We start from the raw sequence: 14,991 nt of genomic DNA, 5'->3' as shown, positions 1-14,991 counted from the left end.
ATGATGTTACTACCAAAATTATTTGCCTACAAGTAATTCATTAATTACAATTGGCCACGATTTCTTCACTGGGCGTCCAGTGTTCTCGGGATTTCTGGCAACATGAGAAGATTTCACCTATAAATTCGTTTCAAATATAATGAAGCGTAATGACATTTTTATGATGACTAGAGGAAGCAATTAATGAGCTAGGTTTCCTGGACGTTTAATTAAACATTTATGGATCCTGATTTTGCAGTGTGTGGCCCTTCCCTTCCCCCACCCCATATTTTGGGGCTCAAACATGTTCAAAGGCTCTTGAAACATCCATAGGCCTGAGATGCTGAGACTTCTATGCCCAGAAAGTATGATGGGGGAATTGCAGAGACGCACATCATAGGGGCAGGAGTCCTGCCTTTCTGGGACTTGTGGCCCCTCCTGGGTTGTGGATGGGGGTGTGCCGAAGGGGACAGGGGTTGCGTCGAGAATAGAACAGTTTTACATGTTAATGTGTAACTTCTTTTTATTTAAAAATTGTTTAATGCTTATTTATTTATTTGAGACAGAGAGAGAGAGAGAGAGAGCACGTGAACAGGGGAGGAGCAGAGAGAGAGAAGGAGACACAGAATCGGAAGCAGACTCCAGGCTCTGAGCTGTCAGCAGAGCCTGATGCGGGTCTTGAACCCGTGAGATCATGACCTGAGCCGAAGTCAGACGCTTCACCGACTGAGCCACCCAGGCGCCCCTCTTTCTTTTTTGAAACAGGATTTCCTGTTCCGAGAGTTGACCTAATGAACAACAAGGGTTTGAACTGTGCAGATCCACTTATACCCAGATTTCTTTTGGGTAAATGCGATCCAGTAGGGTAAATCTGTTGTCTCTTTCTTGTGATTTTCTTTGGAACATTCTCTTTCCTCAACTTACTTTGTTGTAAGGATGCAGTATATAATACTATACACAAACAAACGTGTCTGTGTAACATACAAAACACGTTAACTGACTGTTCATGGTATCAGTAAGCCTTCTGGTCACTAGTTCTGGTGGGTTTTTGGGTTTTTTTTTTTTTAAGTTTATTTATTTATTTTGAGAGACAAAGTGTGAGCGGAGGAGCAGAGAGAGAGGGAGAGAGAGAATCCCAAGCAAGCTCTGTACTGTCAGCACAGAGGCCGACACAGGGCTCGGACCCACAAACTGAGATCATGACCTGAGCCCAAATCAAGAGTTGGACGCTTAACCGACTGAGCCACCCAGGCACCCTGGTCACTGGTTATGTTTTTAGGGAGTCAGAGCTATACATGAATTTTTTTTTTAATGTTTATTTTTGAGAGAGAGAGAGAGAGAGCGAGAGCACAAGTAGGGGAGGGGCAGAGGGAGAGGGAGACACAAAATCTGAAGCAGGCTCCAGGCTCTGAACTGTCAGCACAGAGCCCGGTGCGGGGCTCGAACTCGCGGAACCGCGAGACGGTGACCTGAGCCGAGGTCAGGTATTTAACCGACTGAACCACCCAGGTGCCCCTATACCTGGATTTTTGATTTCACAAGATGTTTGGTGCCTCCAACTCCCGTGTTGTTCAAGGTTCAACCGTATTTACTTAGAGCTTGCTGGAGACCCCATTTCCATTATTTCACTGAACCCTTGGCAATCCTGCAAGGGAGGGGTCAGTCATATTAAATCTGCATTTTACAGACAAGACAGAGAGATTACTGAGTAAAGCGGTCAAGATCACAGAGCTCGTGAGTGGTTAAGGTGGAGCTCCAGCCCAGACCGGCAGGCTCTAGAATCTAAACCCTTGGCAGTTATTTCCAGCGCTGTGAGCAGGTATGTGGCCCTACGGCTGAGGGGTAAGGAGCATTCCTCTCTCTGCTAAACATTTGCGCCGCGGAGCATGACTCATGGAGCCTATCAGAGACAGGAAGGTTGATACTCGATCGTTTTGTAAGCTTTCTTTAACCGGGGGTGCCTCCATCAGTTGCCTATAACCAGTTCAGCGGCTATAACAAAACAGCACAGACTGGAGGGCTTCAACAACACTGTTCTGGAGGCTGGGAAGTCCAAGGTTGAGGCGCCCGGGGTCTGGACATCTGGTGAGACCCGCTTCCTAGCTCCCAGAGGCTGCGCCCTCACGTGGCGAGGGAGGGGGCCCAGGAAACTCCATGACTCGACTGAGGGCGCTAATCCACCCTCATGACTCCCCTAGACCCTAGTCACCTCCCAAAGGCCCCTTCTCCTAACACCGTCCTGTTGGGTGCATAGGGTGTCAGGGCATGGATTTAGGGGGCACAAACATCCGGGCCATACCGGGGCCCATGCGAGCAGAGCACTGGGCCAAGCACTCCGAGGCACGGAAGCCCGCCAAGTTCGAAGAAAGTCTAACACTTAAGATTTTTTTTTTTTTTTCATGAACAGTTTTTATGCCGATTCCACGTCGAAATGCTATTTTGGATACATGGGCTTAAAAAAAAAGACTTGGTGTCTGCGTGTCCACAACTGAACGGGCGCCCACGGCCCTGCACACACGTGCGCGGGCGCGCGAGCCCCTCTGGGCCTTCTGCTCAGCGAACCCTTTTCCCTCCTTTGCCGACTTCCACTTTCCGGTGGAAGGAGATACCGGGAGATACCAGCAAATCCTGGGAGGCGGTGGGGAGGGGGGCCAGGGGAAGGACGGCGCCCGATCAGGGGTGTGCCACCGGGCAGGTGACCTCAGTGCGCTCCTGGCGCCCAGTGCCTCAAGCTCACTGGAAACACTGGGAGCATGCGGAGTATCGTCCGTGGTGGTCCCCCCCCGCCTGAGGGTCAAGGAGCTGGGGTGTTTATCCCCTAGTCCCATCCCCGGGAGAGGCCGCTCCCATAGCATCAATTCCCCGGCATCTCTGGTCCGCGGCGTGACGGGCCGAGAAGCTTTCAGAAGCCGGAGAAAGCCTCAGACGGCAGAACTCCAGTGAACCGGCTGGAGGGTGGGCCCGTGTGGACAGGAAGGGAAAGGGCCAGGGGGACACGGGGGACGCATCGATGACACGGATCACGGTTCCCTGCACAAGCCACTCCTCTTGGAAACAGAAGCCCGAAGGGTTAACTAGGTTAACTAGCTGGAAAGGGACGGGGGGGGGGGGGGGGGGGGTCGGAGGGGGGTGGGATTTGAATCCAGATCAAATGGCCACAGGCTCCCTACGCTTTGCTCCCCTCCTCTGCGTCTGCCCATGGCTGCAAACAGCAGGCCGGAGTCTAACGAAGTCCATGCATTTTAAAAATTCATCTTTAAACTTGTTCACTCAATTGAGTTGGATGCTTTTAAAGACAAATTTAATTATTTTGAGTTCAATAAAAGCCTTTTAATAAGATGAACATCATGATTTCAGGCCTCCCCTTTCAGGGCTATCAGTCATGCAAGGTGGGGACAGAAAGGGAGGGAGGGAAGAGGGGGCGAGGGCACGGGGAGAGGGGCACACGCACCCCGGGAAGGGGGGGGGGGGACGGGCCGGGGCGGGGGGAGGGGTGGGTGGGGGAGAGGGGGCGGATATTTATTTTAAAAATGTATTCGCACATTTAAATCCATCACTTGTTCCAAATTATTTGTGAAGCTTATAATGTTTTGTTTTATTTTTAGCCGCAGTTCTGTTCCTTCGGTACAACTGTACAAAGTGTTAAAGAAAACGCGATGCCGCTTTGGCACGGGCTTCCTGTGTGTTCTGTCTCCCCTGTTGGCGCGCCCAGCCTTCCTCGCTGCGAACGTTCCGTCTATGCCTGCGACTGAGACAGGAAGCCAGACACACATGCTGAAATAATTTCAACAAATATCAACTCAAAACCAACTTGAAGCAGCCGAAAAAGGCAGGGCTGGTTGGGGCTGCGTTCCCCCCCCCCCTCACCCCCCCCCCCCCCCCCCAGCCTGGTGCCGAGCTGACCGCACGGGCTGTGCGACGCTCATCCAAAGCCTTCTTCCTTGAGGGTCCGTGCACTCGCCTGTCCGGCGACCCGGCAGCTGCTGGCACCCAAAACCCCCCTCTTGGGCGAAATCACCCCAGTTTTCCTCCGGACAACGCTCGCGCAGGTGGAGTGCAGAGAGCCGGCCCCGCCTCCAGGGCGTGTGACTGAAACCTGGCCAATCAGAGCATGCTTTCCCTGGCCCATCAGAGCAGGGCAGAGGGGCTGCACTGATTGGCTCGGCTTGGGGCACATGATCGCCGCCAGGCCAATGGGATCCAGTTCTGGGACTTTGGCTGGCAGAATTAGAAAGGAATTTCTTCCCACTTGATTCAGAGCAGTGAGAAAAGGAGCCTGGGGAGAAGCTGGGTACCGGGAGGGGAGAACCTACTTGAAAGGGCCGTCAGTAAGGGGGAGCGCCCTTTGATGGTGGAGACAGACATCTTCCTAACGTCACAGCGTGCCCGTCTGGATCTGGCGGCAAATAATCTCGCCCCGCTCTCCCTGGTGCTTTTGAGTTACAAGAGTCAACGATTCCCTCTTCTGCTAAAGCCAGCCTGAGTCGGGTTTGGCTCACTTATTAGAGAAAGAATTAACAGATTCCAAGGCAGCGCTCTGCCGGGCTGTACGGGGGCCCTGCTAAGTCTCCTCCCAGACATTGCCCACGCAGGCACCTGGTTCGCTCTCTCCCCTCCTTCCCCCCCTAACATCTCCGGGCTTGAAATCCAGCCTCCCCTCACCCTGACAGCACACTCTCCTGCCCTCACTGGATGGTGCTGTGGTGCCAGTCCGTCTCTAGAACCAGAAGGTGGGATCCTTGAGGTCAGAGGTTGGGCCTGGTGTGCAGGCACCCCCGAGCAGCACCCAGCATGCGGCTGTGCTAAAAAAAAAAAAAAAAAAGTCAGATGATTGAGAGGTGAGACCTCCCCAAACAAGCAGCCAATTTCAGTCAAGAACTTGGCACAGGGCTTTCACTTAGTGGGTACTAGGCATTCTGATTTCTACCTTTATTCTGGACCGATTCAGCTCTATCTGCTTGAGCTGAAGGCAAGGTGTGGGAGGGTCTCCTTTTCGTTTAGAACCCGAGACGCCCTTCTCAACCAGCTCACAGGCTCTGCCCTCAACCCCTTCTGCAGACGAGGTGACTGAGGGCCGGCAAGGAGAGTGACCGCTAATGAGAGGACTCAGGCCCCGGAGCCAGGCTGGGGCACACACAACACCGTCGGGTCCCTCTACCATACCAATAGCGAAGAGTAGAGAGCTGTTTGGGGTTTTTTTCCTCAAAAAAAAAATTATTATTATTATTATTTTTTGTAATCTGAGGTTTTCCTCCACCACAGAAAAGTTAGATAGATGTATGCCCCAAGCTCTGCTCTGACTGTAGGGCTCTGTGCTCCAGAAGCTTACAGAACCCTGGGGTTGAGGCCCGAACAACGGTCATCCCTGGGGAGTCAACAGGCTGGGCTGATTTTTAAAAAACCTTGACCATCTGGTCAAGGTTAAAGATGGCTCTATTTAGAGAAAGAAACACGAGTTTCTGGGATGGGCACTGTGGGTAGCTCACTCAGACTCCCTGCGATCCCTTTTAAGGTCCTGTCTCCCCTTTAAGGTCCTGTCTCCCCTTCCTCGGCTTCCAGGTGTTTCTAATGGTCGGTACCTGGGAACATCCCCTGAGGGCCGCCCCGGGGCTTGTGAAACGCCTCACCAAACAGCCAGGAGCATCTGAGAGTCTACCTCTCATCCGGAAGCAACTTACCCCCAGAGGTGCCCACAGGTCCCTTTGGGAGCTTTGGGATCAGGCTGAGACGGACTTTCTCCAAAACCATCCCTACCTTGCTTTGTTTCTCCTCCTTCTCGGTCTTCTTCCCAATCCCCTTAACCGTCTCCCCTAGGAGCACCCCTGACCCATCCCCTAGCACAAACCCATGCCTCAGGGTTTACTTCTGGAAGGGACCCACCTCAGGTAGCTTCTTTCTTGCAGACCTTATCAGAGCTTTTGGCACGCTACAGAGAAGGATGATTTTCTAAGAGGGAGGAAAAGTAGCCAGTGTCTTGCAGACTCTTTCCACCCCAATTAACAAAAGCGGTGGGCTAATTTTAACCCCTTTTATTACAACCCCCTGCCTGAGCTGGTGTCTTCACTGGGCTCCCCGGAGGCTGCCCGAACTGGAGCAGAGGTCCAAGAGATGGCTCAAGGGCCCACAGAAGTTCAGCGGGCTCTCCGGCACCCCACTAAATGGGCCCTGGGGCTGTTGCCGAGGGCGGTGAAGAGCGCGGGGGGGGGGGGGGGGTAATGTGACGCAAGAAGTCAGAAAGCCTCGTTCCAAAGAATTGTAAAATTTATTGTATAAGTATTGCAGCTTTTCAGAAAGTCATCATTGCCACTAATGATTATTGATACACAAGAAGCGATTTCATCAGGCCCGTGGATTGGCATCCAAATACAGAGTCTCACGTGGCAGCAACGTGGGCGCCGCACCCAGCGTGCCACGGGGAATTTACATGAGTTTAACTCGAACAGAACTCGGGAAACAGGGCTGCAGAGGAGAGCGGCTTCAACGCCAAGAACGCAACGTGAATCGGGCAGGCAAACGAGAAGGCGTGTCCTTCTAGGCTCTATAGTACAGCAAAATCCGAAGCGCGGCTTCCGGGACAAACAGAACAAAACAAAACGACACTTGCAGTTTTCCTGATCGCTGGGATGTCGTATGGATCTGGAAGCTTTGTGGGCACGTAGGAAACAATTTCGGAAACATACCATTCACAGCGGAGACAAGGACAGGGGACAGACTCGGTTCTGGCCCTGGCCCGGTGTTCACTAGACGTGGGGGGCGAGGGGAGTCTCAGCTCCTTGCAAAGAACACTTTGTGGGGGACACGGGTGGCTCTTAGGGCCCCTGCTGAGTCGGCCTGCGGAGACCCGGGCTTGGGGGGGGGGGGGGATGCTCTTCCTCGGGAGGAAATGCGGTTGAGAAGCAGGCAAACGAGGACAAGAGAAAGCCCCACCCGGTCCCCCTCCAACCAGCCACTGCCGAGGACCCCAAACTTTTTACTGGCAAAAGGGGGCCTCCCGAGGGGTGCTCAGAGCCTTTTCAGCGACAACGGCATGGCGGCCAGCATCTGGAGAGAACGAGTGCACCCCCAGAGACCAAGAGCTTAGTGCTAGCAGTTTCCAGAAACACTCCCCACCCCCTGGTTTTCTCGGGATGCGCCCCGACTTCGCCCGGCCTCTCTGCCGGGAGCCTCTGCAAGGGGCCTGTGCTGGGCACGAAACCCTGGGGCCCTGCGGCCCAGCGGTCCCGGGATGTGATCGCGGAGACGCGCTCTGCCCTCAAGCCCGCTGAGGTCAGGAGCCCACCCTCCTGCTTCCTCCCACACAGACCACACACACCGCCAGGCAACAGGATCCACGCCGAGACCCGGGCCACGCCTGGGCCCGACGTTGCCCAGGCAGACGAGGTCGGCGTCCGGGCTCACAACCCGCCCGGGAGGTGGCACAGGACTGGACCCAGTAGGTGACAAGAAGGAGGGGCAGGAGGGGGTCGCCTGGCTGGGCCAGGCGCCTCCACGGTGGGAGGGCGGGCGGGACCCGGCACCGAGAGGGCTATGGGGGTGTTCGAGAAGCAGCCGCAGCCCTCGAGTGGAAAGGCCAGTCCCCGGGGGGGGGGGGGGGGGGGTGACGGAGACACTGCCCAGGGATGCCCCCCAACCGGTGACGAGAGGACACTGCTTCCTCAGTAAGGCACTAGGGAGACTGACTCTTCACGGAAAGGAAAGTTACAGCTTAAAAAATTTTTGTTTTGTTTTGTTGTTGTTGTTGTTTTTTTTAATCTATAAACGTGTCCCTGTACCTTTTAGGACAAATTACACCGAGTTCTCAGCACGACTTGCGAAAAGCATCCTCTCTGAGAGAGGAGCGAAGTTTAGGCCGAGGACCCCACGGAGAGGCAGCTTTTTATTGTCAAAGTACAAGAACCTTCTGCCAGGCTGGTCAGCAGCGAACGCCCAGAGTCCGCGTTTATCTGTTGGTCACCACGCTCTTAAAATGTGTATATAAATAGAGTTCAAATGGTCAGAACTTCAAAACTGTTCTCAGGTGTTTAAGTAATAAAAAAGTTGCTTAGAAACAAGTTATTGCCCATATGCGACGGGGGGGGGGGGCGCGTGGGGGGGGGGTCACCCCCTGGAATGTGAACCAGTAGATCCCAAGGGGCGCCCCCCCCCCACCGCTGGCCGGCCTGCCACTGTCACACACGTGTGCCCACTCACGCGCCCTCGCCTGCACAGGCCACCCGAAATCCACTCGGCAAAATCCTGGCAAACGAGACTCGTATCTGATACAGATGCTGGGAAAACACAGACACACGGACACGCCAAACACGACTGTTTCCACGGGGAGAGGAATGGACGTGTGGGAGAGGAGGTAAAGAATTCAATTCTGATTTGAAAACATAAAGCACAGGTTTACGCCGGTTTCCCCGTTGTCGGTGCTGTTTCTCTTCGCGTTAACCCTCTGTCGCGTCCTGGGAGACACCTGCGCGTGTCACTTTTTCTCTCTGGTGTCCCGTTTGTTGGCCTGTTCGGTGAGAATTGCTACGTAAAGAGAAAGCCAGGGATGAGGTCGAATTCCTCGGGGGCCTTTCCAATCTGCCGGTGGCCTCCGCCACCCTCAGCTGAGAAGTCCTGGACCCGCCGGATCGTCCGCACGGAGAGCAGCCACCCCAACCTCTCCGGCGGGTCCCGGCAACGTGCTCCGGGAGCCGCAGTGGCAGCGGCGGCAAAGGGGGCGCCTCAGCCCCTTCCTGGGGGAGGGGGAGGGGGCTCATGCTTAAAAAACAGGAGGAAAAACTAAGATCCTTCAGGAACAGTTTATTTTCATCTGGGGCAAGGCAAAGCCACCACCCTGGCACTGGGTGACCGATTTCCCCGTCTCGTCTGCCATCCAAAGGCTGTGCCGGCCCAGAGGGGGAAATGCGTCTCCTCCGGTGGGGAATGTATGAGGCGGTAACAACCGACCGCTAGACAGAAGCTTCCACTTACGCAGGAAGAGCGCCCCCTCCGGAAGCCTCCCCCAACTCCGTGCAGAGCCCGCCCTCTGCCAGACGGCCGCTGCCAAATTCCACCGCTTCTCCCTTAAAAGTCTCGACAGACACGATAGAAGTTTCCATCAAACAAGCACTGACATAGTTATATTAAAAAATAGTGCAAAAGCTCAACATTTATATAAATAACTCTAAACCCCTGCTTTGTAGTTTTTTTCTTTTCTTCTTCTTCTTCTTCTTTACAAGGTAATACGCGCTTTCTGACCTGGCACTCAAAAATTGCCTTTTTTTTCTCTTCTAGTTCAGAAAACAACTTTGTTTTTTTTTAATAGGCCTCTTCTAATACAAAAATACTCCTGCCCTCACAATACTTCTCTTATTTTATATATATTTATATATATAATATTGCAGATCTTTAAACAAAGGTTTTGTGCAAATAGGTCTTTAAAGTTAAGTGAAATCATCATAAACAAACGAAAGGAAATACGCATTCACGCACGCAGCTCAACTAGGAACAGAAAAGACTAGGGTAGGTTTTTCTTTTTTTTTTTCTTTTTTCTCTTTTGCCTTCAAGACACAGCTCAACAAAGAAACGTGGTTGTTTTTTTGTTTTGTTTTGTTTTTGCAAGCTTTCTTAGCTTGTGCATTCAGACCAGACAGAACATGTAAATATTTATACACAGAGAGAGGGGGAAAGGATGGATACGCGCCACATTTTCTGGGTGCCGCCCGGTCCTCCTCTGAATTCTGGTTTCGGAAGTGCGGAGTGTTTTGCCTTTCTGTTTTTTCTTTTTTTTCCTATACTCACTGCTGCCCGGCCCCGGCCCCGGGATTCCTAGAGAGGGTGTCCTTTCTGTTTATCTTTCTCTTTGCTCCAGGCGGGTGAGCTCTCCAGCGGGGCGAGGTGTGCGTGGGGGAGCCGGGTCCCCTCCAGCAAGGAGGGCGGCCCGCTGCTCTGCTGGTGCTGGAACGAGGGGGACCCGGGGTAGTGCCCGATGACCTCGCTGTAGGTGGGGGGCGGCCCCTCCATGCGCCCGCCGCCCCCGTAGCACGTGGCGCTGATGCCCGAGTTACTGCTGGGGGGGCAGGGGCCGCCCAACATGGCACTGTCCATCAGGTCGCTGTCGAAGATGGTTCTGTTCGGGGGCGCGCGCACGGACTCCCGGTTCAGCTCCAGCTGCTGCTCGGGGTCTCGCAGCTGGAGGGTGCAGGGGCCCTGGTAGGGCGGGGGCTCCTCCCCGTCCGACAGCGAGATGGTGGGCGGCAGGTCGATTTCGTGCTGCAGGTACGGGTAGGTGGGCTGGAAGCGGAGGCAGCGGTCCCGCTGGGTGAAGGGGGGCACGGCCAGGCGGTCGGTGGGCCTCGGAGGAGCATAGACCTGCGGCTGGAGGGAGGAGGGAGGGGGCGGAGCGGAGTGAGGGTCCCTCCGCGCCCCCGAAGCAGGACCCGAGGCGCGGGGCCCTGCTCTCCGGGGGATGGGACGGCAGGTGGCGGCGGCGCCCAGCGCGCGGAGTCCGGCCGCGCGTGACGCCGGGGGGACCCCCGGGCTGGGAGCATCATCCCAGGGCTGAAATCGGGGCAACTTTTGCCCGCGCGTGTTGCAGATGCTGTGGGCCACTCCCTGCGGGTAGAGCGTTACGTCCCGGCTTGGGTGATCCCAGCAGCCGCGGACGACGACTCTTTGGAAAAGGGCAGAGGTGTGGGCCAGCAGCCACGCCGTTCGGGCCAAGGGAGGTGCCCCTGGTTTGGAAAGGGGGACCTGCTGGGAGGATGGCCTTCAGGCGTCCACAACAGCAGCCTTGGGGGACAGGCACGGAGGGGGGCGGGCGGCAGCACAGGGTCTCACCTCTGGGATTCCGTTGCCCGACACGGTGCTCTCCGAGGGCCAGAGACATCCTTCCTGTGCGGGGAGGAGAGGGGCGGGGTCAGCAGGATGAACAGAGGGGAGAGAGCAAAGGGGCCGACTGGCTTTGACCCTGCGATCTTGCATGTGCCATCAGATGCAGCACCCGGCCACGGCTCCCCATCCGCACCTTGGGCCCTGGGCGGTTCTGGCAGTAACCAAACGGCCTTCGGTGACCACGTGAAGCGGCGAGGTCGCATGTCCGCTTGCACCCTAACACCTGGAACATACTAGAGACTCCAATGAGTCTGCGCGGGCTGAGGGCTTTCCGGGTGGGACAGTTTTGAGAGCCGTAGAGCCCCCTCGTGGCCACGTGGGTAACTGCAAGCCTCGCAGCCACCCGCCTTCCCCCGGCTGTCCCCCGAAAATTCACCCTCCACGCTCACGCTTTCCAAAACCTACATCTAATTGGTGGGCCCCTCCTTCTCAGAACTCTCCAGCAGCTTTTCCCAGGCACCTTAGCACGAACCCAAGTTCTCTTGTGAAATGGCTGGTAAGGAAGCGGGCCTCATCCAGCCCTCCTGGCCTCGACCACCACTTGCTTGCAGGGTGACCTCGGCAAGTTACTTAACTTCTGGAAGTTTCCACGGGTGGAATATGCTTGGAGTGCCTGTGGCCCTGAGTGAGTATATGGAAGTGCTGGGGGCCACGCCCACCCACCATCTAGTGCAAAGCGCATGCACCCACGGGCCTTGGCACTGGCCGCCCCACTGCGTGGTCAGGTCTGCAGACTTTCTCGAACACCCCTGTCTCAAGAGCTCAGAGCCCGGAGCCTGCTTCCGATTCCGTGTCTCCCTCTCTCTCTGCCCCTCCCTCGCTTGCACTCACGGAGCTGCTCTGTCACCAAATCGTGATCCGGTCGGTCAGCAATGGTGGAACAAGGCACCGCCTCTTGCCAAAGGGGTAAGTGCCACCTCACAAAGCCCGCAGCCTCTGCACATGGGCCCATGCCCCCCCCCCCCAACCCGTGGACAGGCTGCATGGGAGTGGGGGACAGCTGGCCACATGCGGTTTCAGGTCTGGGGGAAGAGACCCAAGGGTCAGGGAAGGGGGACCCCGTACCAGGAGGCAAACCCAGCCAATGCTGGTCACATGATGCTAGACAGCCCTGAGCCTGGGGGCAGGGGGAGGGATGTCTTGTTAGAATTTTACAGCTTTCTGTAGGCGTAACTGATAGATAATATTAACTGCGCATATCCAGGGTATACAATTTGGTTAAGTTTTGGCATGTGTATATACCAGAGACCCATCACTACCATCGAAATAACATTATCACCCCCAAAGTTTCCTTGGGGGCACGTTTTCCCGAGGGGTCCCACCTAAGACATTCTCACCCACCAGCCGGGGCTGGAGCAGGAATTGGAGGGGGCGGGTAGGCTGAGGCTTGCAGTTACCGACACGGCCACTAGGGGGCTCTATGGCTCTCAAAACCGTCCCACCAGGAAAGCACTCAGCCGGCACACAGACTCATTGGAGTCTCTCTCCAGTATGTTCCAGGTGTTAGGATGCAAGCAGACATACGACCTTGCCCCTTCATGTGGTCACCGAAGGCCGTTTTGTTACTGATATCAGTAACGTATCAGTCACTGCCTTGGTGGCAGAAACCACACTAAGCACTCTCCTGGGCACCTGGGCGGCTCCGTCACTTAAGCATCCGACTCAATTTTGGCTCCGGTCCTGACCTCACAGTTCGTGAGTTTGAGCCCCGCATCAAACTGTCAGTGGGGAGCCTGCTTGGGAGTCTGTCTCCCTATCTCTCTGCCCGCAACCCCCGCACCCCCCTTCGGTCTCTCAAAAATAAATAAATAAAGCACTATCTATCTCATTTCTCCCGACAAACCTACAAGGCAGGCTGAGGTCGGCTAGCCGAGCTGAGTAGGCCTAGCTGGTGAAAGGCAGTGCTAAGATCCAAACCCTGACCTGCCTGCCTCCAGAGCCACCCGGGCCCAGGCTGGTCCTGGCAGGCTCCGCAGCCCCCCGTCGGGCCACTGGCACAGTCCATATGTGCCAGGAAGCAGATGGGGACATCTACCTGCTCCTCAGTAGGGTCAGGAGTCCCGGGGCGTGATGCACGCAGCCAAGGATGAAATGTGACCCAGATAAACTCCTGCCTAAAACCCTCCTACGAGTCCCTCTGTCCCAGGCTCTGCGTGACGTGGCCGCCCAGGACCTCTGCCCACCACTCCCCCGACTCCCAGCCCTAGCACAGGGAGTATCTACCCGGCTGCACGGTGACACCACCCAGGAAGCTTAAGACAACACCTGTCGCTGCCCCAGGAGCCCCACCACAGACTCCCAAATCACCCACCAGCCTCATCACCTGACTGCCTCCAGCTTGTGCACCTAGGAGTCATTTCCTCCTCCAGGGAGCCTCCCAGGAACCACCCACCACCCCCCTCCCCCCCGCTCCACTGCCTCCCTGGCTCCCATAGCAACTCAGCCCCTCTAGCAGCCTGGCCCGTTTGTATAGTGATCGAATGTCCAGCTGGCTGCACTGGCCCCGATCAGAAGCCTTGTGCCCACAGAAGCCATGTGGGAGGCAGGAGACCCACGCCAGGGCTGATCTGGGGACAAAGAGAACAAAGGGTTGCCCCATCCAAAGCCCTGGCTGAGCCCTAGTCTGAATGCATCCCTGCCCCACGCTGAGCGGGCCCCGTGCACAAACCGTCTTCCGGGGGTGGGGGCTACGGGTGAAGTGACCATCGCTGCTCAAGTTACATAAACTTTGCGGGAACAATGAAGGCCGCCAAGGAGAGGAATTCAAAGCGGGGAATGTTTGTCCAAAGTGGTGTCTGAAAGCAAAGTTCAGAGACCCGGGAGCAGCTCAGAAATGAAAACAGGACGCTTCCTGGGTGGGGCCTGGCTGCACCTGTCCACCTGCTCAAATGCGCCCGGGTGGGACGGTACCCGCCTTCACAGGTAACATTCCCCTCACCTGCCAACCCCAGCGCAAGACCCTTCAGACCCACAGTCGGTGCCACCGTGGTGGCTGGATCATCACTGTTGTTACCATTATGCGCTAGACCCTGGCTTGCCTGGGAGCAGCACCAGACAAGGAAGTGACATTCTGGGGCCACAGGCTTACCTAAATGTGGGCCTCATTCAAGCGAATGAAACGGGCTCACCCTGAAAAGGACCCGAGGCAGGACAGCCATGCCAGGGGCAGGGTCAGCCCCAGGCTGACAGTGGCCAGGTTTGGGCCCCTGTGGGAGGTCACGGGGCCCTGAGACTCCTCTGACTCGCCCTGTCTGGCAGGGGGTCCCCAAGGGAGCTGCCACACTCAGTTCAGGCCTAACGAAGCTCTGTGTTTACCCTGCCAGGCAGCCCCAGGGGTCCATGCAGGCGGCTGGGTAGATGGGGGTGGCGACTCTCCTTTGGCTTCGGGTGTCCAGGAACCGGGGCCCGAATCTTCACCTCTGTCTGGGTACAAAGTCCCAGGTGCTACCCACAGGGCAGTCTCCCCGCCCCCGGTGGCAGCAGGGATCCCTCCCACCGGAACCTGTGTCCTTTCCCCAGCTCTCTGGGCAAACGTCATCCTCCCCGTGACTGTACCTATGGGGCAAGCTGCAGAAAGGCTAGCTCCACCCGTCTGAGGGAGACTGAGGCTCAGAGGGGCCCAGGTGGCCCACCCTGGGCAACCCCCCCCCCCCCCCCCCCAGCTAGTGCTTTCTCGTTTGTTCCAAGTGCCCTCCCTTGCCCCAGCATCCGAGGGAGGAAAAACGGGCCTGGGCTCTTCAAACTGCCACTTACAGGCTGAGAGGCTTCAGGCAAATGCTCCCACCTCTGCGGGCCCCAGGTTCCCCCCCACGGAGTGGGGTTTCCAGGCTGCCGCGGGCGGGAAAGCACCGGGCACAGGGGAGGCAGGTGCGTGCTCGCCACAGTGCAGCTGGCAACGCCGTCACTCGGGCAACAGTCACAGCAAACAGACACAGGTGAGCCCGGGCCTTAGCCGCAGAGGATTCCTTCAGAGCAGCAGCCCGGGTGCCCCCCCCCCCCGGACACGCCGAGCCTCAGGTCTGGGGCAGGCGGTGTTCCCGTCAGAGGGACCAAGGGGGTGGATCTCCTTGCCCCGGCTACCTGTGGACGTGCTGCGGCGGCAGCCGGATGCAGGAGGAGAAGCCTGACCCTGCCGGGGACAGGCCTGCC

The 14,991-nt window shown here is 56.5% G+C and overlaps 1 protein-coding gene across 2 annotated transcripts in view; it reads right to left on the bottom strand.

Moving 5' to 3' along the window:
- Positions 1 to 6,222: 6,222 nt before the first annotated feature.
- PMEPA1 (prostate transmembrane protein, androgen induced 1) overlaps positions 6,223 to 14,991 on the bottom strand; it is a 56,140-nt gene continuing 47,371 nt past the window's right edge. For both annotated transcript variants that reach the window (XM_023251075.2, XM_023251074.2), the window contains exons 3-4: positions 10,789 to 10,842; positions 6,223 to 10,326 (exon numbers count right to left, since the gene is read on the bottom strand). In XM_023251075.2, the coding sequence (XP_023106843.1) occupies positions 9,778 to 10,326; positions 10,789 to 10,842 (603 nt within the window). In that variant the 3' untranslated portion in view covers positions 6,223 to 9,777. The remainder of the gene's footprint in view (positions 10,327 to 10,788; positions 10,843 to 14,991) is intronic.

Source organism: Felis catus, chromosome A3 (genome assembly GCF_018350175.1).
Source record: "Felis catus isolate Fca126 chromosome A3, F.catus_Fca126_mat1.0, whole genome shotgun sequence".
NCBI lineage: Eukaryota > Metazoa > Chordata > Mammalia > Carnivora > Felidae > Felis > Felis catus.
This window is presented reverse-complemented; position numbering and strand designations above follow the sequence as displayed.